Source organism: Narcine bancroftii, chromosome 3 (genome assembly GCF_036971445.1).
Source record: "Narcine bancroftii isolate sNarBan1 chromosome 3, sNarBan1.hap1, whole genome shotgun sequence".
NCBI classification, from domain to species: Eukaryota; Metazoa; Chordata; class Chondrichthyes; order Torpediniformes; family Narcinidae; genus Narcine; species Narcine bancroftii.
In genome coordinates, this window is record NC_091471.1 from 371200125 (window position 1) to 371224431 (window position 24307).

Below are 24307 nucleotides of genomic sequence, written 5' to 3' on the forward strand. Positions count from 1 at the left end.
CTTGATCCTGCTGGTTCAAGAGCGAACCTTCCTGCAGCACCAACTGGGTGGGATAAGAGTAAAAAGTCCATCGTTGGGGTGAGATGCATCCTTGATGGTGCACTTTGCCCTGCCCAGTCAGCATTCCTGATAGATGCTCTCAATGGTGGGCAATGGGATTTACTGTCTGATACAGGACAGTTTCCATACCTTACTGAGATGCCATACGTAACTATGCTCTCAATGGTACAGCCGTAAAAATCCTTCAATATCCTGGGACAGAGATGTACTTTCTTCGTGCCCCGTAGGAGAAAAAAAAGGCGCTGTTGCATCTTTTTGATCAGGATGGAGGAGTTTGAGGGCCAGGTTAGATCATTGGAAATGTGGACACCAAGAAATTTGAAGCTTGATTCACGTTCCTACCCAACTCCATTGTTGTAAATAGGGGCATGAGTGTGGCTTCCAACATGCCTGGTCCATAATGATCTCCTTGGTTTTCTGAGTGTTAGGTGCCAAGTTGGAGTGGGCACACCTCGTCCTTATAGGGTGTCTCATCATCCCCTCTGATCAGGCCAACCACCGTGGTGTCTGTAAACTTGATTATGGAATTATAACCATATACAGGAACACATTCATAGTTGAAAAGGGAATACAGGAGATTGCCTGTAATAGATATGTGTTAATCTTCAATTTAATGTTAAACTATTTCTTTTATAAAAATGTCTTAGTAGAGTAAATTATGGAGTTAAAATATTGTATCTGTATTCTTAGTAAGTTAGCTGTGGGTTGGTACAGGGTCACACACAGGTCACAGCACATTTATCGAGAACCATGGTTTTCTGAGAAGAGTGTTCATTCTCAGAATCAACGTGTCTTGGACAGACAGAGCTAATGGAATTCAAGGGGCCTTCTGTTTTTAATCAAAGCCTCTTGAACAGAGATGAGGTCAGAGGTTGTTATGGATATGGAATGGTTTTGAAAAAGGAACAGAATTTGGTTGAAATAAAACTGATTGTCATATGGTTTCGAAGAATTGGGACTCACCTCGGTGAAATATTTTACCAAATTCAGACATTTTGAGTTTCAGTTTTTGGAAGAGTTCAGTTTGGAGAATACAGAAGTCAAAACTATGACACAGAGGTTGAAACCTTGTTAAAGACAGGGTTGAATACAGTAACCAGAATTGGTGCTGTTGAGTGTTACTCCTGGGAAAGGGGGAATACAGAATTAGCGGCTTTTGAAATAAGGAAGACCATTTTGGTCTCTCTTTGGAAAAGAGGACAGATTTCTATTGGGTCTATTTTAATGTGGCCACTCGTTTAACCCTTGTCTGGTTTGTGTCTTCATCGTGGATGAAGATAACCACATTTGTTTAACCCTTATCTAGGTTTGTGAATTCATCATGGAAGAAAATGTGATGTTTAAAAGCACCTTATCATTATTTCTGAACTGAGAATTTAAGACCTTCAAGTAAGACTAAACTGATGCTGAACTTTTGACTTTTCAGAGTGGGACTTTAATTATACACACACACACACATACATTCATATTTGCACATTAAGTTTAGAGGTAAGTAAGAAATGTTATGTTAATATAATTTTTTAAAACTTATTTTAAATTTACCATTGTCTGGTGAATTTTCAAAGTCCCTTTAGTCTCAAAAATAATTGAAAGGGTTGTTAGTTCGTAACATATCTAACTTAATAGATTGGGGTCTGTTAGTCAAAAAATCCAAAATCCAATTACATAGGGATGCACTGATACCAAGCTGATGTAGTTTTGATGATAATTTGGAGGGAATGACAGTATTGAATGTGATTAAAATGACTAAAGTCAATGAACATATGAGTTAGAGCTAAAAAAAGTGGGTCGGCAGAGTGAAACACCATGGAAATGGCACCCTCAGTAGACCCGTTGATACAATAGGCGTCCAGGGTGGTGCGCAAACAGAATTTCAAATGTGAAAAAACCATTCTCTCAAAGCACTTTGCAATGATGGAGGTGAATGGAACTGGACAGAAATTATTCAGACAGACTTGTGGTGGTGGAACACTTCGGCCCTGGCACGATGATGGCAATCTTAAAGCTGACGGGGAACTGCCTTGGGTCAGGGACAAATTGAAAATGCCCTTGAAAATCCCAGCCAACTGTTCTGCACAGACTAAGCACATGGCCAGGTATACTATCCGGACCAGCTGCCTTCTGTACATTCATCCTACTCAGGGTGACTCAAACATCAGAGATGGAAGTGGGAGAGACTGTTCATCGGGTGGAAGATCCATTTTGAAGGTGACCTCTTTGTTCTCTCAGTCAAAGTGAGCATAGAAATAATTAAGCCCCTCAGAGAGGGAGGCACAGCTGGAAAGGGGCACAGTATTAGATGGTTTATAGTCTATAATGATCTGTATGCCATGCCCCTTGCGCTGGGGGTGTAAAAGATTGAAATGGTCTTCAATCTTTTGTTTGTATGTGTGTTTAGCCTGAGAAATTCCCCTCCTGAGGTTGGCTCTGGCTGAGCCATGTCTCCAGATTTGAAGGCTTAATCCCTGTTCATCTATGGTTTATGATTAGTGAATATTTGTACTTGTTTTTGTGATGCCTCTCCATCCACACACTTGTTGATATACTCAAGGACAGAGTTGGTAGAGGGGAGTCACATGATGGAGCACTGGCTGGTCGAGTGGAACCAGCCCTCTCCAGAGAAAAGAAAAAAAAACTGGAAAAAAACACCTCTGTAAACATAAAATACAGGAAGAGAAAGAGAAAGTTACAGAGAAGAGATAGAAGATGACACCCAAAAGAGAAAAAAGTAAGAATAACAGAGAAAAGGGAAGAAGGAAAATCACTGGAGATTTCCAGCACATCGGAGCAGAGAGCCACCGTGGAGAGGAGCGGCCGATCTCCGATGTTGGTGAGTCACCTGAGGAGTGGTGTCCTCCCGACCGGTGGACTTCAAAAATGGCTCTCAGAGCCAAGAAGAGGTGCGCATGCGTGAAGAGGTGCGCAGGTCGCAAGTAAACGAAAAGTTAACATCGGCGGGAGGGAGATTCATCTGGGGAGCGGCCAGCTGAAAGATGCTCAGTATCGGGGTGTTCAGCTGGGAGAAGTAAGCAAGAAAGAATAAAAGAAGAGTGGCGAGAAACAGAATGAAGGGCTGGAAGAGGGTGAGCGGCAGGGGGGCGACCTGTGGCAGGAAGTCCAGCAGCGGGTCGACGTGCAGCGGGAGGCCCAGCAGCGGGTCGACGTGCAGCGGGAGGCCCAGCAGCGGGTCGACGTGCAGCGGGAGGCCCAGCAGCGGGTCGACGTGCAGCGGGAGGCCCAGCAGCGGGTCGACCTGCAGCGGGAGGCCCAGCAGCGGGTCGACGTGCAGCGGGTCGACGTGCAGCGGGTCGACGTGCAGCGGGTCGACGTGCAGCGGGTCGACGTGCAGCGGGTCGACGTGAAGCGGGAGGCCCAGCAGCGGGTCGACGTGCAGCGGGAGGCCCAGCAGCGGGAGGCCCAGCAGCGGGTCGACGTGCAGCGGGAGGCCCAGCAGCGGGTCGACGTGCAGCGGGAGGCCCAGCAGCGGGTCGACGTGCAGCGGGAGGCCCAGCAGCGGGTCGACGTGCAGCGGGAGGCCCAGCAGCGGGTCGACGTGCAGCGGGAGGCCCAGCAGCGGGTCGACGTGCAGCGGGAGGCCCAGCAGCGGGTCGACGTGCAGCGGGAGGCCCAGCAGCGGGTCGACGTGCAGCGGGAGGCCCAGCAGCGGGTCGACGTGCAGCGGGAGGCCCAGCAGCGGGTCGACGTGCAGCGGGAGGCCCAGCAGCGGGTCGACGTGCAGCGGGAGGCCCAGCAGCGGGTCGACGTGCAGCGGGAGGCCCAGCAGCGGGTCGACGTGCAGCGGGAGGCCCAGCAGCGGGTCGACGTGCAGCGGGAGGCCCAGCAGCGGGTCGACGTGCAGCGGGAGGCCCAGCAGCGGGTCGACGTGCAGCGGGAGGCCCAGCAGCGGGTCGACGTGCAGCGGGAGGCCCAGCAGCGGGTCGACGTGCAGCGGGAGGCCCAGCAGCGGGTCGACGTGCAGCGGGAGGCCCAGCAGCGGGTCGACGTGCAGCGGGAGGCCCAGCAGCGGGTCGACGTGCAGCGGGAGGCCCAGCAGCGGGTCGACGTGCAGCGGGAGGCCCAGCAGCGGGTCGACGTGCAGCGGGAGGCCCAGCAGCGGGTCGACGTGCAGCGGGAGGCCCAGCAGCGGGTCGACGTGCAGCGGGAGGCCCAGCAGCGGGTCGACCTGCAGCGGGAGGCCCAGCAGCGGGTCGACCTGCAGCGGGAGGCCCAGCAGCGGGTCGACCTGCAGCGGGAGGAAGGAGAAGAGTAGAAAATGTGGAGGAACGAGAAGCTGCTGGAGAAATGGAGATAAATGATTTACGAGGGTAAGAGAGCGAGGAAAAAAAAAATTAAAGACACAAGATATATTGTCATTAAAAAATTGATGTATTGGAAAACTACAGAAGGCAAAGCAGTATAAAAATTGTGGGCCTGAAAGAAGGCAAAGAAGGGTCAGATATAAAGGAATTTGTAAAAGGATGGATCCCTAAGGTGCTGGGAATGACAGATTCACATGAAGAAATAGAAATCGAAAAGGCGCATCGAGTGCTAGTACCGAAACCGCCACCACATCAAAAACTGAGAACCATATTGGTAAAATTTCTAAGATATACGACAAGAGAAAACATACTGGAGCAGACAAGCAAGAAGGTTAGAGAGGACAATAAGCCATTGAAATATAAGGGACAGAAAATATTTTTTTACCCGGACATAAGCTTCAAACTTTTAAAAGAAGAGGAAGAAATTCAACACGGCGAAAACAATCTCATGGAAGAAAGGGTATAACTTTATATTAAGACATCCAGCAGTACTCAAAGTATTTATTCCTGGGGAACGGAATAGACTGTTTTCGGACCCAAAGAAAGCCCAAGAATTTGCTGAACATTTGCAGGACAGGAGAAGAGAGGTGGAGGAGTGACAAGAAGGATGACCTGCAAGAAAATATACAAAAATATGTAAAAAATCTATATGGATAGGCCGGAATGGGAGAAGTCTAAGCTTAAATGGGAAAATGATTTAGCTTTTTTTCCTGAAGACTCCTGGACAGATACGTGTCATGATAGTGTTAGTAAATTGACGAATGTGTGGTTATGGAATGGTTAATTATAACTTTCTACATCAGTTGTATTTAACCCCAGAGAAATTGAAAAAAAATATGGTTTGAGTAATTCAGATTCTTGTTTTAGATGTGTTTGTACTGGAACTTTTTAAGATGCTCTTTGGTCTTGTGTGCATGTACAACCATTCTGGGAAGAAATTCAGTTAATTTTGGAAAAATTATATAATTTTCAGTTACCATTAGATCCATCTATTTTTTTAGTGGGTTATATGATTCCTTTAAAAGGATGAGGGTTGGATAAATTACAAATTGCATTCATATATTTAGCATTGTCTGTAGCTTGAAAATGTGCAGCAAAGTCCATGGAAAGATAAGATAGTGATTAATATAATGCGATGGCAAAATGAATTGAAAGCTTTTATTGTTATGGAAAAAATTACATACAATCTGCATGAAAATTATTCTTTTTTTTGTTAGTAAGTGGTTATCCTGTTTGGAAGATATGCATTTAGATATATTTTGATTTATTATATACTTTTAGTTTATGTTTTTATATTTTTAGCTCTCCTTAAGAGAGCTGGCTGATGGGGTGGGAGGGTGGGTGGGGATTTGATTTAATTTTTTTTCTTTTTTAAATATATATTCATATAAAAATCTTTTATGTTATGTATTTTGTATTACTATTAATGTTTCTTCAAATTAAAGCAAAAATATGTATATACAAAGATTTAAAGATGGATAAGAGAAGGGGAAAAAAGAGAGAGCTTTGTTATAAGTTTAGGTAAATAGTGTTCTCTGGGGGGGGAGAATAACGGTCACTGCGAAATCGGTTAACGCTGGCGAGTAAGTTGGCAAACCGAATGGAAAGGGGAGTTGTGGTTGCCGTCAAGGGACAAGGGGCAATCCAAGGAGGGGAGGTTCATTTGGGGTTAAAGGGTTATTGCTTGTGGGGATTGTTGGGGTATGTCATGTCTTAAGTGCGTTGTCATATATTGAGATTAAAAAGGAAAACAAAAAAACAGTAATGGAAAAAAGGGATGGAGGTGGTGAAGAGGAGGAAAAGAAGTGAAAATAAAGATACACGTTGGCCATGTTGCACGATATGACTTTCAACATTAACGGAATCTATAACCCAGTTTAAGTGTTTCCCATTGGAAAAAAAATCACATATAATTTAAAAGACAAAGTTACAATGTTTGAAAAAACCTGGGAACCATATATGGAACATAACAGAAAATGCAGGCTTTGGACCACCACCACTTAAAATGAGAAACAAGATCAGATTTAATGTGAATAAGATGATACGTCTTTTTTGTTTGTATTCCTTTTGTATAAAGATATTGTTTTATTGTATTTTATATGTTCAATATTTACTGTTTTTGGAGGGGGTGGGAAGGGGGAAGGGAGGGATGGGGGAACAAAGAGAAAATGTCATTGAATAATTAAAGAGATGCATCTGTAAATATATTGGTTGATATGGTTCATAGTGCGATAAATAAAGAATTACAAAAAAAAAGGACAAAGTTGGTATATAAATGGATATCATTCTGAAAATCTGTAGTAGCATGGGCAACAAACACACTCCAATCTGGATTTTGAAAGTGTTATTGAAGAACAAAGTCAGGACCCTCAGGCCAGATCTTCATAGTCTTCATTGTGGATTTTACACGTTTAATGACTAGGCTATATTTGGGAAACAGAAACAGTGAAAGATGGTCGAACTGTTCCGGGTGAGGGAGAGTCGTGGTTTGTAAGCATCAGCCACATTTGTATAAACCTGATCTAAAGTTTTATTTTCCCTCGTGATACATTTTGGTAAAATCTTGAAAGCACAGTACGTAGATTGCAGTGATTAAAGTCCCAGCCACAATAAAGGCTCCGTCTGGATGCAATGTCTGCAGCTTGCTGATAGCAGCCTTTCATTAGTGTCCGGTGGTACATAAACTGCGACAGCAATGGTACATGTAAACTCTTGTGGTTGATTAAAAAGGTCTACACTTAATAAGAAGGTTTTCCAGATCCTCGGACCAATAAGTATCAGTAATGGTCGAGTTAGAGCACCATGATCCATTCACATAGATGCATAAGCCACCCCCTCTACTTTCATCCGTCACTACTTCCATACTTCCATTCTGTTAGTCTTGAAGACTGTGCACCCTTCCAGTTCCACCATGTTGTTTGGTACTTTGCTATTTAGCCACGTCTCCATTTAAAAACATAACATTGCAATCCATAAGCCTTCTTTGTGAAAGGGTCCAAATCCTTAATTCGTCCAATTTGTTCATCAAAGACTGAACCTTAGCGAGAGAAATACTAGATAACGCTGGCCGGAGTGGATTTAGTCTTAGCCTAGTACACAGGCCTCCACGCTTCCCCGCCTTTGCTTACGGTCTCAACGCTGGCACCAGACCCTTCCGGTGTGGGGTGAGTTGAATAAGAGCCTGCGGTGTTCTTGCTAACTCCAGAGGGATTTTGTCGAAATTGAATAAAGGATCCAAACCTGTATTATTACAATGGTAATAAACAACCAGAAGTAACTGTCTGATATCGATGTAATTCACACAGCTAAATCAAGCAAGCACGCAGAGGTATTTTAACGCTATTTTCCAAAATCATGTAAGACACAGCCTCGCGATAAACATGCGCTGCCATCTTGCCATGATGGAGTACTGAGTAAAGTACACAAGAGTCCTAAATGAGTCTCTGATTGACTTTGTGGTTGAGGACTGATGGTAGAGGGATAGCAGCTGTTCCTGAACCTGGTGGTGTGAGTCTTGTTGCCTCCTATTTCTTTCCTGATGATGGCAGCAGTGAGAAGCAGTGTGTGTGCTGGGTGATGTGGGTGTTGCTGACGACAGCATTTCACGTAGTGCACTCAGTCATGGTGAGAGTTTTGTCTGTAATGTCCTGGGCTGTCTTCACTACTTTTACGCTCAGGGGTATTGGTGTTCGTATACCAGGCCGTAATGCAGCCGATCAGCATGCTTTCCACCACTTCTGTAGAAATTTGCCATGGTTTCTGTTGTCATAACAAACCTCCGTGAACTCCTAAGGAAGTAGAGGCGCTGACGTGCTTTCTTCATAATGCCATTGGTGTGTTGGGTCCGAGATGGTGACTCCCAAGAACCTAAATTTGCTCACCCTCTCTCTCCACCTCTGATCCCCCAATGATCACTGGATTGTATACCTCTGGCTTATCTTTCCTGAAGTCAACAATCAGTTCCTTAGTTTTGTTGTTGGTCCACCATTCGGCCAGGTTTTCAAGCTCCATCTGTACCCTGACTCATCTGCATTCTTCATACAAACCACTACCGTGGTATCGTCAGCAAATTTTTAGATGGTGTTATTGTCATACTGAACCACACAGTTTAAGGTGTGAAGTGAGTAGAGCAGGGGGCTAAGAACACAACCCTGTGGTGCCCTGGTACTGGTGGAGATTGTAGAAGTTCTTAGCAATCTTCACTGATTGTTGACTATTGCTGTCATTTTAATGCAGGAATGTAGTAAGAAACGGAAAAATTATGAAAACGAAAGTCTGATCATCGACACAAAAAGCTCTGGGACAAATGACATAGATGAGGTAAGTGTGTGTGTGTGTGTGTGTGTGTGTGTATAAACTTCAATTGTCAATGAATGATGCAGTATTACTGATTGTTTGCTTTATTCATTTAAAGGAAAGTGAATTTCATAAGTTGGCAAATGCAAAAATATTCCTTAGTGACTGTCTTGCCTGTGAAAATTGCGTGACATCCACAGAGAGCCTGCGGATTGCCCAGCAATGCCAGGAGTTTTTCACAGTTCTTGACCTCAATCAGGTAAAAATATATCATGGTTCATGAGGGAAGAAAGGCTACTAGAGATTTAGGTTGTTTGGTGCTTATAATTTGTGGCTTGAATTTCCTTTTATCATATTAATGTTTGGTTATATATACATCAAGTCATGTCATTGAACCTTGCAAACTCCATTTAATTCCCCATAATAGTGCATGTAATAAATAGAACAAAGTATTAATGTATTGATATTGCCTAATACAAGGGTTGCCAAACTTACTTAATTTAAGTGCCACATATGAGAAACTTCATAGGTTTGAGAGCCGCAACAATCACATAATCACAAGCCACAAGCATTAAAACTATAATTGTGAGCAGAAACTCACACAATTCCAGTCTCAGCCAACATATTTCCACGAGTCGCACATTCTATGTCAGAGAGCCGCTTGTGGCTCACAAGCTGCAGTTTGGCCACCTGAGGATAATATTTTTCCCTCTCTCCAGAAGAGAATATTTTTAATTTCGGTAAGTCAACCTTGAAGGAGGTTATGCAAAACTATAGAGGCTACGACACATGTGAACTAGTTGCGTCCATATTGGCATTGGACATGGACACAATCACTAACCTAATCTGGATGGGGACACAAACTTTTTTTTCTTCCCAATGCTGTGCAAGTTTTTAGTATTCCTATATTTAATCCATTGAGACCATCCAAACCAGCATTTTTTTTCTAGAAATATAGCAAAGATAAGCCAGAGAATTTCTACGACTGATTCCACCTGCATTGAATTCATTCATCCTTATTGAATGAAGATCTACCGGGACCAATGCCTGAAGAGGGCGCACAAAATCAGTGAACCGGTGCGGACTCGAAAGGCCAACGTGGCCTGTTTCCGCTCCGTAAATGGTTATATGGTTATACAGTTAAATGTAATTCTAAAGTTTTCGCTGGCTCTCTCATTTTCTGTTTTTTGAATATTTTACTTAAAATTTTAAAGCCAAACATACAATCAACAATAACAATAAGGAATAAAAATGATAATCTATGATCCCCCATCCCACCCTCCCATGAAAAGTTAGTAAAATCCATCCCTAAGAAAGATACCTATGATACATGATGGCTATAATCCCCCATCCCACCCTCCCATGAAAAGTTAGTAAAATCCATCTCTAAGAAAGAAGTGAAGAAGAAAAAAAAGGAAGAAAGGAAAAGAGAAATAGGGATTGTCGTGGGTCTGTTGCCTAACCCACAAATTTCACATTTTCAAAATTTACCTGGATCTTGAGGGGATGCTAGTGTAGGTCTCCTGGGTGAGATGGGGCACAATTAAAGATTTTCACCTATATGTTGTAAATATGGCTGCTGTATTTGTAAGAACATGCTTATTTCTTAAGTTATAAGTAATCTTCTCAAGGGGAACACAGCTATGCATTTCCACATTCCAACGGGCTATACCAAGTAACTGCTATACATTTTCTGGCCACTGCCAATGCAGTCTTGTCAAATATTGTTTGATTTTGGGTCTTATACCAGTAATATTCCCCAATAAGAATAATTCTAGGTTTTGTGGAATTTGAACTCTTGTAATTTGCTCTAAGAATTTCCCCGGATCTACCCAAAAGGATCTTACCTTGGAACATGCCCAAGTTGAATGTAAAAAAGTTCCATCTCCTCACTGCATCTAAAGCCTTGATCCGAAATGTCTGATTTGAATTTATTTAACTTTTGCAGTGTGAGATATAGCTGGTGCAAAAAATTATATTTCACCAATCTGTATCTTACATTTATTGTATTTGTCATACAGTCCCAGCATAAGAGAGACCAATTTTGATCACCAATACCTATATATAAGTCAGATTCCCATCTTGTATAGACTGTTCACATTTTCAAAATTTACCTGGATCTTGAGGGGATGCTAATGTCGGTCTCCTGGGTGAGATGGGGCACCTCCCTATTTGAGGAGACCAGTCTTCATGGGTAAAAATAGAACTGTATAAAGTGGGTGAGAAGATAGCAGAAGAGAAGACTCAAAATTAATGTCTGGTGAGAAAATAACCCCCTTGTTAAAACATATAATTAATATTTGGAGTAAAATAAATGATCAGGTGGAGAATAAGTGGGGAACTATCTCCAGAAACACCCCTGACTCAGAATAGACTTATACCCTTAAGAATGGTAATAAGATTTTAGATACCTGATCCCAAAAAGGGATCAGATTTATCGAGGATTGTTATGAGCAGGGAAAACTCATGTCATTTGAACAATTAAAAAAGGTTTTGAATTGATAATAGTACAATATTCTGCTATTTTCAGTTAAGAGCCTATTGAAAGGATAAACTGGGCCCGACAAAGACTTTTTATCGAAGTGTAGTGATGTGGAGACTTTGATTCAAAAGGGAAGCACAAATTTATTTCAGCAAAGTACTTATTGCTCTCTCATTTTCTTGAACTTAATATAAGCAGATCTCTGTCCCTGGCCTATTTCTTCCAAAATGGTTCTTTTCAACCAAATTAGAACAGATCTGATACAAATCTGCACTGTATCCATCCATTGGCCTGACTTCCTAGAAAATGTCTGCATCTCCATCATGTTTAAGAGGCATTTAGACATGCTAAAATAGTCATGGCATAAAAAGAGATGGCCCAAATGGGATTTTTGTCAATGAGTAAATGTTGGCATGGATGTGGTGTGCCGAAGAGTCTTTTTCTGTTGGACTATTTGACTTGCTTTTTTTTCTGCAGAGGTGTGATGAGTCCAAACACAAAGTGCTGGTAGTTTCAATTTCCCCTCAGTCAGTGCCTTATTTTGCTGTTAAGCACTGTATAAGTATTAATGATGTAATCCAAAGACTTTCTGGATTCTTGAAAAACCTTGGTAAGTAATGGTATTGATTTTAATATTTAATTTCTCTTGTTTTAAATCAAATTCATTTTAATATACAACATGAAAATATTAGCTAAAACAATTTAATTCTGAAGTGGAAAATTTAATTCAGCTTCTGTTTTTCAAATATAATTTTGTGACAAAGAAATAAATCCAGAGAAGTTCAAGTTCGTATAGGACAACATTCTGACTCTGAGCACAAGCTTACCACATCAGATTAAGATCTGACAATTCATTGGTATTGTTGTTTAAAGAAATACTAGGGAAATTCTTTTAAAACAATTCACTGCAAAATTCTGAAGTGTTCAAGATATTAATAGCAGTGATGGATTGATTTATACTTTGGGATTTGAGAGACTGGAATAAAATCAGATTAAGGTGAAATGTTTTCTTATTATTATTTAATTCCTACATTGAGAAAGGTGCATTCGTCTGTCCACCTGAAATTAGATGCTCTTTGAACCACTCTCTTGTGTTTATTGGTGAAGTTATAATCAGCATCTGTAAAAAGACAACACATTCCCATTGTTGTTCGGGTTCGAACAAGTTAAGAACCAGACCAAAGTGCAGGTACAAAGCACACATTTACTTCAGGAATGGAAATGGAACAACAGGGTCGATATGTTAAGCAAGCCTCTACACAGACACAATACGCAGGGGGTAAATATACACTTTTGGATGACGAGGGGGAATCTGACAGAAACTGGGTAAGTTACAAGAACATACACATTCAACAATCAGATCAAGGTAATATTACGTGCCCCCATCCCTTGACCAGTATGGACAAGGCTCTAGCTACCTAGCCTCGAGACTCACCCCAACCCAGTGGGGAAGGTGATACTTACATGCCACGAGGACTCCAGAGACAGGGCAAAAGGGCACATGGTCCTTTATAGTTCTGGGGGCAAAGCTGGGGGTCAGTCGCAAGGGTCAGTGTGGGCCCCGTTGGTTGCTGTGGCCAATGGCTCAAAACCAAGTGCAGGGGCTCAGCAGGGATGAACTGAGGTGATTCACCTGGGTCAATTTGGTGAAGGTCAGGGCTGAGTCTGGACTGCAGCACCTGGTGATTTAGATGGGCCAATCGTAAGGGTCACCTTGATGGCTGGGATGAGTCCTTGACCTTGATTGGCAGGCACTGTGTCCTCCGAACAGGAGTGCAGCAGCGCCACCTGATGGTGGACGCTGCCTGTCAATTACAATCCACCCCTTCGGAAGACACTGCTCGCCAATAAAATGTGACAGGTGATAAGGAGGTCTAATGGGGCAATGCTGAGGTACATATAAATTGACAAGCACAACATAGAATGGCTTTCACAGTGATAACAAGAATAATGGCAATCCCCAGTAAATGATAGTTGCCTAAATACCACCTATGGAGCCAAATGGCCACCAATCTCCCCATGAGGCAGTGATGCTGGAGGAAGTGGTCCCTGGATATTTGAATTTTGGCCACTGAGTCCCAAATGTGGTCAGCCAGATGGATGATGTTAGGGGATTCGTCAGGAATGTAGGTGCAGCACTCCTGTCCAATGACTGCACAGGTACCACCTTTTGCCACCAGCAGGTTGTCCAGGGCCATACGATTTTGTAATGCCACTATACGTTCCGCCTTCAGCTCCGCAGCTGTCCAGGTCTGAGCACCCTGTGTATGGTGGAGAGACACTGCCATCTCGTTGGCTATTGTCTCCAGGAGGGCAGTAATCTGGATCATTTCATTGGAGAGGGGAAGGCGATCATCCAGAACCATTCAGCCGCAGTAATGGCCCTCTTGTTGCGGTGGTCGCCAAAGGCTGTGTGCTCCCCCAGGTCGTCAAGAGAGTGGATGTAGGGCACCACAAATGCAGGGAAACAGCAGCCGTACCAGGTGGCAAGGTGCTAGGGGTACACACGGTGCCCGCATACCCAGTGGGTATGCAGAAGGGCCCCCAGCTTGGTGACACCGTTGGAGGTGGTGAGTGCGGATCCTGGGTGCCATCTGTGAAGACAGTCACTGTTACTGACTGGGAAGTTGGGGAGTCTGCACCAACACTCCTTTGGTCTATGGAGGAACTGTAGGATGATGTGGAGGGTCGGGACTTGAGTGGAGGTCAAATTAAAGGCAGGGAAATATGAGTTCCTGAAGCACCCATGTGAGGGGTGGTGGGCTGCCATTAGGTCCACCCCCTACAGCCAACCTAAAACCCACTGGAGCAAAGAGTCTAAGTAAGTAGTTCATCTGAGAGTTGTCCAGCAGGATGGGGGTAAGTGGTTTGTGCTTGATCGGCATGTTCTGGAGTTTCGATGCAGATTGGTTACTTTGGAAGGGAGGGGTATGACTACAGGCTCCCACTTAGCTGCCCCCAGTACCACGGTCACCCATGCTACCCCAAAGGTGAAACTGCCCTGGTTGGTATGGAGGGACTGTCCCCGCAATAAACTGATGCCAAGATACATTTAGGGGAGGGCGTATTGAGGACCATGGCGGATGCATGGGATTGGTTCCCTATGGCCAGACAGATGGTGACCTCCTTTGCAGGCTGGAGGGAGACTCCCACCTCCTCAATCTGCATAGTGGTCCCCCTCCACCCCGCAGGGTTGCCAGGGATGATGGTGTGCTGTGCGCCTGTGTCCACGAGCGCCAACCAGCACTGCACACGGCCCTTTCCCCAATGTGCTGCTACAGGGATGTGTGGCCTCAGGTCCCCCGGGTGGGAAAGAGCAGCGGAGTGCACGCACTGGGGACCCTAGCCTCCATCCGATGGGAGAGGATTGGGGGGGTGCCACGCACTGTTGATGGGCTGCTCACACAGGGTGAGGGAAGTCATTTCTTGCAGCAGCTGCTGCCAGATCTCAGCCTTAAGGGCTGGGGAGATGGTGTCGGGACAACAGTGAGGGCTGGTTGGGTGGCACGGTTGGGGGGGGGGGGTCGAGGGTGCCCCCGGCGTTCTGCTTGCCAGCGGGGCAGCCGCCTGCCTTCCCCCGTCCGTGCCCCTGCTTGCACAGCTCCTTCCAGTGTGCATACAGGGCAGGAGTGGGGATCCTAACAATGCTGGTGGGGTCCACTCCTGCGTGCAGCAGGTCAAGTAGAGCCGCCTGCGGGGAACCAGGGGGCTCGGGTTCTAGATTCAGCACTGCGGACTTGCGTGGGCGCCTCCAGTAGCATCCAGAACGGTGATGATGTCCCGTACTGTTCTCCCCGTGGCAGTCCCCATGAGCAGCAGAATGATCAACCTGAGGTCAGGGGCAGTGGTAGTTACAAGGTGTCCCACGAGTGCGCAGGTCATCCTCGTGTTCTCAATGTACCTTTGGTCGGTGCCCACCACCCCCCCCCCTCCCCCCTCCCCCCCCCCCCCCCCCAATTGATGTGTCTTCTCCCTGATGACCCAGGTGCCTCCCCTACTGTGGCCCACTGGAGTCTCCCTTGGAGATCCCATTCCAGCCGGGTGGGGTACCGTCTGTGACTACATGCTCCCACAGGGATGACCCACTTCTAATCCCCTCCTGTGGTGCTCGCAGGGCATTGTTAATGGTCTGGGACTCTGAGATATTCCCCAGGGCACTGGTCTCCTGATGGAAGATGACAATATTTGCGCCCCCCTCGTCCCACAGCCCGAGAAGCCAAGCAGCAAAGTGCTCACTGGCAGTGTCACTCTGCCAGCTGGGTGAGCTCCTTGGGGAAGTAGTCCCATGTCTCAGTGATCTCTGAGGGTTCCCTGGCCTGCGTTCCGCTGCCCCCTCATCAAGCACCCCCCCCTCCCCTCCTGGGACTGTGTGGTAACAGGTCGGGCTTGTGAGGGCTCAGTGGTGGGGTGGGGGGGGGGGGGGCAGGACAGTTGTGTCGGGACTCTGGTTCCCCAAGAGTCCTGTCCTCCTCATTCTTCATCCAGATGTCTCCATCCAAATGTCCCCATCCCCCAGCCAAGCGTCTGGCTGCTCACCTCACTGGACAATAGACAATAGGAGCTGGAGTAGGCCCTTCGGCCCGTCGAGCCAGCACTGCCATTTTACAGATCATGGCTGATCACTACTATCAGTACCCCTTTCCAGCCTTATAACCAAGATTCTAACTTTAATCGGGTCAGGTCACCAGACCGACCAACAGGCTGCTTGAGCCTGCTGGAGCTGCACCAGTCGGCAGGCGACCTCTGTGGTCTCTAGGTTGCTTGCTCTGCCTTGGGCAGCAAAAAGGGCCTCCTGCAGTCCACTGGAGGTCCATTCCAGGGCTTCTGTCTCCCTGTCCTTTTGCTCAGAGAGGGTCTGCAGCTTGGTGATCCCTACCAGGCTCCCCTCTGACTGCCCCTTGCCTTGAGAAATCCTGACTCCTTAAGGAGGGTTAGCATGTGGTGACCCATACCTATGCCACGAGGGTCCAGCTGGTCAGCATGCTGGTCAGACTTCCAAATCCCTCACAATTGTCGGCCCACCCAGGGATTCAGTCTTTGGGGCCAGTACTGGCTTTCTTTGCCCTGTTCCAAAATAGAAGACAGAGAGTTGGGATAAACAGCTCGTTTTCTGAGTGGCAGGCGGTGACCAATGGGGTGCCACAGGGATCTGTACTGGGACCCCAGCTGTTCACAATTTACAGTAATGATCTGGATGAGGGGATTGGATGGAATATCTCCAAATTTGCAGATGACACTAAGCTAGGAGGGGTTGTGTGCACGGAAGAGGGGGTCAGGAAGCTCCAGTGTGATTTGGATAAATTGAGGGACTGGGCAGATCCATGGCAAATGCACTACAATGTGGATAAATGTGAGGTTATCCACTTTGGTAATACAAACCGGAGGGCAGATTACTATTTGAATGGCAATAGATTAAGAGATGGGGAAGTGCAGAGAGACCTAGGGGTACTTGTACATCAGTCTCTGAAGGCGAGTATGCAGGTACAGCAGGCGGTTAAAAAGGCAAATGGTCTGTTGGCCTTCATATCAAGAGGGTTTGAGTCTAGGAATAAGGATACCTTACTGCAGTTGTACAGAGCCTTGGTGAGACCCCACCTGGAGTATTGTGTGCAGTTTTGGTCACCTTATCTAAGGAAGGATGTTCTTGCAATGGAGGGAGTGCAGAGGCGATTCACCTGGCTGATACCTGGAATGGCAGGAATGACTTATGAGGAAAGATTGCGCAAATTGGGATTGTACTCGCTGGAGTTTAGAAGATTGAGAGGGGATCTCATAGAGACCTATAAAATTCTGGCAGGACTGGACAGAATGGATGTAGATGGGATGTTTCCAAGAATGGGAAAATCCAGAACCCGGGGCCATGGTTTGAGGATAATAGGCAAACCATTTAGGACCGAGATGAGGAGGAATTTCTTTACCCAGAGGGTGGTGAATCTGTGGAATTCATTGCCACAGAGAGCAGTGGAGGCAGGTTCATTGAATATATTTAAGAGGGAATTAGATCTATTTCTTCAGTATAAGGGAATTAGGGGTTACGGAGAGAAGGCGGGGACGGGGTACTGAACTTTAAGATCAGCCATGATCTCGTTGAATGGTGGAGCAGGCTCGATGGGCCGAATGACCTACTCCTGCTCCTATCTTCTATGTTTCTATCCCTCCTGATATGTGCTTGGCCAAAACCCTTGGGATCCTGCTCACGGCGCCAATTGTTGTTCAGGTTCGTGTGGGTCCCACGGGTTAAGAACCAGAGCAAAGTGCAGGTACAAAGCACACATTTATTTCAGGAATGGAAATGGGACAACAGGGTCAATATGTTAAGCAAACCTCTACGCAGACACAATATGCAGGGGGTAAATATACACTTTCGAATGAGGAGGGGGAAACCGACAGAAACTGGGTAAGTTACAAGAACATGCATATTCAACAATCAGATCAAGGTGATATTACGTGCCCCCACCCCTTGACCAGTACAGACACGGCTCGAGCTACCTCGCCTCTAGACTCACCCCAACCCAGTGTGGAAGGTGATACTTGCGTGCCATGAGGACTCCAAAGAGACAGAACAAAGGGGCACATGGTCTTTCATAGTTCTGGGGGCAAAGCTGGGGGGGGGGGGGTCAATTGTAAGGGTCAGTGTGGGCCCCATTGGTTGCTGTGGCCAAAGGCTCAAAGCCAAGTGCTGGGGCTCAGCAGGGATGAACTGAGGTGATTCACCTGGGCCAATTTGGTGAAGGTCAGGGCTGAGTTTGGGCGGGCTGCCTGGACTGCAGCACCTGGTGATTTAGGTGGGCCAATCGTAAGGGTCACCTTGATGGCTTGGGATGAGTCCTTGACTTTGATTGGCAGGCACTGTGTCCTCTGAACAGGAGTGCAGCAGTGCTACTCGGTGGTGGATGCTGCCTCTCCATTACATCCGTCAAATCCTGTTGATTTTTAAAATATCCTGATATGCTGAAGTCTCCCTGTAATGAAATCAGGTCACAGCAGATGCTGGAATACCTCAAAAGAAGTTAAGTTCTGCAATATACTTTCCAGTGGAAGGATAAGTTGACTCTTTGCTGATAACTAATGCAATTTGTTCTTTTTAGGGGTCCATTATGTCTTCAATATGGCATTGGCAGCTGATTTCAGCCTTCTTGAGAGTCAAAGAGAGTTTGTTCAACGCTTTTACCAGAGAAGTCAAAACCAACATGCTTTACCAATGTTTGCCTCTGCTTGCCCTGGTAATTTATTCTTTAATGCATTACAGTAATTTTTACATGTTCCTGAGGTAACAGACAAATGTTTTCATCCAAGCTACATTTGGAACCAATTTTCTTTTCAAAATAATATTTTGAAATAATCTTATTCTACAATCCATCTGTAATATGACCGTATCTTTGAACTTTTAGTTATAAATGAATGATTGTAAAGTAAATGTCATTCATAGGAAGTTTATAACATGCTCCCTCTGCGTTATCAGTACAGTCTGTAGGACATAGAATTGTACAGTTCAGGACAGACCATTTGGTCCACAATATCTGTCCTAACCATAATGTCAAATTTATCCAAATTCAAATGCCTGTGTCTGTTCATGTGCCTGTCTGACTATCTCCTAAATATTGCTAACATATTTGCTTCCACCATCTCCCTGAGTAGCTCGTTTCAGCACCTGCCACTGTTTTTTAAAAAACATCTTGCATATTTCCTTTTAAATTCTCCCCCTCTCACCTTAATGTTACGTCCTCTGTTATTTGACATTTCCACCCCCCCTTGGGCTGCGGGGGAGGGGTGAAACCATTTATTCCATTTATGTTTCTCATTATGAGGTCTCCCCTCAATATCCAATGATCCAGAGAAAGTACTCTTGTGTATCCAACCTCTCGAATCCAGCAACATCCTGGGGAACCTCTTCTGCACCCTTTCCAACGCCTTCACATCTTTCCTATAATGTGGTGACCAGAACAGTACATAATTCCCCAAATATGACCTAAGTTTTAAACAGCTGCAACATTATTTCCTGTCTTTTATATTGAATGCTCAGATCAATGAAAGCATGCATGTCATGTGCCCTCTTTGCCACAACGTCCATTTGTACTACTTACAGGAAGCAATGGACTTAGATTCAAGAACTTTCGATACATTGATGCTCCTGCCATTTACTGTACACTTTTCTCTTGCATTTAACTTTCAAAAATGCAATAACTCACACTAGTCCAGATGAAACATCTCTCTGCTGTTCCTCTATCGATGTTTTCAACTGATAGTTCTCTAGTTATTTCATGGTTGTAGTAAGTTCCAAGCAGGATGGTCCTGTGAGCTTCATCAAGAATGCTCAATGTTAGAGGAATCCAATCGATGCTTGTTCTCTTATCCTTCTTGTTTACTTACGGATCATCTTCCAATATTTTGACATTATGTCATATGTGTATTATTATAAAATGTGCTTAAAGAAAATTGTCAGGTAAGCTGCATTTAAAATGTGGTGGCATTTTATAATGTTGCTTTCTAATGCAAGGTGACAAATACCGGGAAACGTGGAACCAAGCCATTGTGGGCGCAGTTGATAAGTTATGACCAATATTCAATCTACATATGTCATGGTAGTAGAATGTAAACTTCCAGAAGAAAAGGAGCCCATTCAGCCTGTTGTGTCTGTTTGCCTTGTTGCAACAGTCCAAAACTAACTCTCTTCCCAAAGCCCTTTTTTTTCTCCTTTCTGTAATCCCTTCAAATGTGAAGGCATTTCTATTTCAGCAAACAATTCCATGGTTGTAACAACTCTGATAAAGTAACTTCCCTAACAATGACCCACCTGGGATTCTCCAAAGCCAAGGAATGACCTTTCCCTTTTAGGAATTTCCATTAAATCGTCATCTTTCTCTTCTCTGGTTGAAGTAATCACTATGTCTGAAGTCACTACAATTATTGTCTACCATCCATAGTATTGGCCAAGTGATAGACGTGATGGCGTGGAAACCTGTGAAAATTTTCAAAAGGGTAATTAAAAAATGTGGACATGTTCTCTGATTACTTAAAGTCAAAACTAAATGTATCAAGAAACAAATTTACATCTTGATCTCAGCAGCCAAAGATGCATTCACATTTGTCTGTCTATTAACTTGAAGGAACCCATCATCTTAAATAATATACATGGTGTATGAGACAAAGTGTTCATCTGTTTCTTTGCTCAGAGTTGAAACAACAACAATTTCTTGAAGAGTGGATAGGGTTCAGAGGGAACATACGAAAAATTAAACACCTTTATAGATTGCAAATTTATTGACAACAAAAACTTTTTTTAATTATTTGAATGAACTTGCTGAACATAAAATTTAAAAATAACTCTTGAATACCCAATTCTGTTTATAAAAACCATACCGGGGTTTGTAAGTCAATTGGGTGTAATTGGGCGGCACAGACTCATTGGCTGAAAGGACTTGTTCCCATGTTGTATTTCTTTTTAAAAAATTACTCAACAAAATTGCTTGCTGTTGGTGTTAGACATTGATAATGATACTGGTGATCAGTCCAGTATTTTGCAATTGCAAGGATCACGTGAAAACATGTTTCCTGTTGTGTAATATTGGCAAATGATTAAAATGGAAAAAAAAACTTGAAAACAAAATGTGGAGAGCACCAAAGTTGTGAGAATATGCCCACACATGGAACTCTCTGGGTTACTGGATTCACTATTTTTTTTCTGCAATTTAAATACAAGCACTTTGTGTTAACCCTTAATCATTAGCCTGACTCTAAAACTGGATGGATGTTTGGGTTAATGTTTGTGTGGGACCAAATTCTTGTAAATTTGTTCAGTCTTATGGAGTGGTAAATGTGCATAATTACGGGGAAGGTCATCTAAAATTATCATTTTGGAAAAAACCAAAATGGACGGTGGTTGTAATTTTGTGTTTCTTCCAACTACTTTCACTGACATACACTGCATGAATAGCTTTGTACAAAATTATTGAGCATCCCGAAGGATCTGTGCCTCAATGTTAGTTGTCTAGTGGAACTTGTGACGGACATGAACAAAATGCTAATCTATGATGGTTCTTTCGGAACCTGGCATAAAATTTTTATCAAGGTGTTTGTAGTCTGAAGAAATTTGTGTTATGAATGTATTGAAATGACATTTTTTTGTACATTTTAACATCTGAAAATGTTACAAATTTCAAGTCTGCCTTTTATATTCTCCAGAGTATAAAAATACTGTTTACTTAAATTATCCAAGCTTTCTACATTAAGAAGTATTTGCTGATACATATTACTGTATAATCTGTTATGTAACACAGGGATTTAGCAGTAGGTTCTGTTTATGATCTAAACATTCACATGTTGTTCCTTGCATTCGGATGCATTAAATAAGTTTAGATTATCTTTTTTGTGGTATGTGGCATTGTTGACAACCTCAACAATTATTTCCCAACCCTTTCCTTGAAAAGCTGGTAGATAAGAGTGCTGTGAAATTTTTCCGGGATAACTTAAGGTGTTTAACAGCTGAGGGTGTCATCTGCCAGATTTTTTATCAACTATATAAGATGGCACCTGCTGCAAGAAGAGCACAACTTCTTCCAATGGTGTCTTCAATGTCCTCTTCTGATACAAGTAAAGAATATATCAAATTCACTATAGTTCCATGTGGTGGTAGAGTAAAACACAAACGTCTGCAGATCCCGTGATTTAAGTAAAAACCCCATGCTGGTTAAACAATGTACATGAAAGAGTAAAGATACATAACCAACGTTTTGGGTTTGAGCCCTTCATCAAGTTGTATGTACCTTTGCTCTATAAAGTATACTGTTTGACCTGCTGAGTTTCTCCAGCATGGGGGTCTTTACATAGTTTTATCTGGTACTTTTTGTACAAATTGGCTATTTCAGTCACTGGACCCTTCTTTGCAACTATAATAAATACATTTAGTTAGTAATAGGAACATAGGAAGTAGGAACAGGAGGAGGCCAAAAATGGCCCATCGAGCCTGCTCCGCCATTCAATACGATCATGGCTGATCTAATTTATAACCTAATTCCACCTACCTGCCTTCTCCCCATATCCCCTAATTCCTCTATCATGTAAAAATTAATCTAACCAAATTTTAAATATGTTTAATGAAGCAGCCTCAACCACTTCCCTGGTTAGAGAATTCCAAACATTCACTACTCTCTGGGAAAAACTATTTTTCCTCATCTCTGTCCTAAATCTACTCCCCCGAACCTTTTAGTTTTAGTTTCCCCGGCCAGCTCAACCTACATCTATCCTATCCATACCCTTCATAATCCTATATGTTTCTATAAGATTTCCTCTCATTCTTCTGAACTCGAGCGAATACAATCCTAGACGATTTAATCTTTCATCATAAGTCAACCCCTTCATCCCAGTAAACCTCCTCTGGACCATCCCCAAAGCCAGTCTATTCTTCCTCAAATATGGAGACCAGAACTGGACACAGTACTCCAGGTGCGGTCTCACCAGTACTTTATACAGTTGTAACATTACTTCCCTACTCTTGAATTCAATTCCTCTAGCGATGAAGGCCAACATTCCATTTGCCTTCTAAATGACCTGCTGCACCTGCAACCTAACTTTTTGCGATTCATGCACAAGCCCTCCCAAGTCCCTCTGCACAACAGCATGCTGTAGTTTTTCACCCTTTAAATAAAATTCAGCTCTTTTATTTTTCTTGCCAAAGTGGATAACCTCACTCTTACTAACATTGAACTCCATCTGCCAGACCTTTGCCCACTCATCCAGCTTAACTCTATCCCTCTGCAGACTCTCCACATCCTCATTACAATTTGCTCGTCCACTCAATTTGGTGTCATCCGCAAACTTGGCGACGCCACATTTTGTCCCCCCCTCCAAGACATCAATGTAAATGATGAACAGTTGTGGGCCTAACACAGACCCCTGCGGCACCCCACTTACCACTCTCTGCCCACCTGAAAAACTCCCATTTATCCCGACTCTCTGCCTCTCCTGTCAGACCACCAATTTTCAATCCAGGCCAATAGACTTCCCCGGACTCCACTTTCCTGTAACTTACTGAGAAGTCTCTTGTGCGCCACCTTATCAAACGCTTTCTGGAAATCCAAATAGACAACATCAACCTGTTCCCCTCTATCCACCGCACCCATTATATCCTCAAAGAATCCTAACAAGTTTGTCAAACAAGATCTTGCCTTACTAAAACCATGCTGCGTCTGCCTGATTGAACCCTTACGTTCCAAAAGTTTCACTATTTCATCTTTAATGACGGCTTCAAGCATTTTTCCAACTACAGACGTCAAGCTAATTGGCCGATAATTTCCAGTCTTCTGTCTACATCCCTTCTTAAAAAGTGGCGTGACATTTGCTGTCTTCCAGTCTGCCAGGACCTGCCCAGAATCCAAGGAATTTTGGTCTATGACCACCAATGCATCAACTCTAACTTGTGCCATTTCCTTCAGAACCCTTGGATGCATATCATCAGGACCAGGTGATTTGTCTGGCTTTCGTCCCATTAGTTTCTCCATCACTTCTTCCTTTGTAACAACTATTTTATCAAGGCCCTCCCCAGCATTCGCATCCTTAACTCCGCCCTTGGGCATGCTGGACGTGCCTTCCACCATGAAGACTGACACAAAATATTTGTTCAATGCCTTGGCCATTTCCTCATTTCTTGCTACCAGTTTTCCTTTCTCATCCTCCAAGGGTCCTATGTTAACTCTGGCCACCCTCTTCCGTTTGATATATTTCGATGAAGTATGGAATGGGGAAAATGTTGAATAAAATTAAATTTACCTGTGGTCAAGTTTAACAACAAAGTTCGTTCAGGAAAGCAGTTCCATCCAATGTCTGAAATATTACCTCAAATCAAAACAATGATACCAGATTACATTGTTTTCATTTGTTTTGCATTTTACAGGAGGTTTAAATAGCACCTGGTCGTTCTTGTAAGTTCTTGGGTTTAATGCCATTCATATTTCTAAATGTGGTGTAACACATATTAAAAACACAGGATGAGTAAGGCTCAAAATATGTTGTCATTCCAGTCATAAATCCATTGCTATCAATGTGAGTAGTTTTTTCCAGTAAGGAGGTAACTCTTGACATTTGAAGGAACACCTTTTTTATAACTCACAAATGGCTCATTTAATACCAAGCTGTTACCACAAATGAAATAAAT

At 43.9% G+C, this 24307-nt stretch overlaps 1 protein-coding gene and 1 long non-coding RNA gene across 3 annotated transcripts in view; one reads left to right on the top strand and one right to left on the bottom strand.

Annotated features, from left to right (window-relative positions):
• narf (nuclear prelamin A recognition factor) overlaps positions 1 to 24307 on the top strand; it is a 48631-nt gene that overhangs the window by 6084 nt on the left and 18240 nt on the right. For both annotated transcript variants that reach the window (XM_069930329.1, XM_069930327.1), the window contains exons 3-6: positions 8616 to 8699; positions 8794 to 8934; positions 11635 to 11767; positions 18246 to 18380. In XM_069930329.1, the coding sequence (XP_069786430.1) occupies positions 8616 to 8699; positions 8794 to 8934; positions 11635 to 11767; positions 18246 to 18380 (493 nt within the window). The remainder of the gene's footprint in view (positions 1 to 8615; positions 8700 to 8793; positions 8935 to 11634; positions 11768 to 18245; positions 18381 to 24307) is intronic.
• LOC138759609 (uncharacterized) lies at positions 11861 to 23992 on the bottom strand. The gene is made up of 4 exons (XR_011354991.1): positions 23923 to 23992; positions 19952 to 20116; positions 16110 to 16221; positions 11861 to 12277 (listed from the first exon to the last, which is right to left on the bottom strand). It is a non-coding gene; the product is annotated as an uncharacterized lncRNA (long non-coding RNA).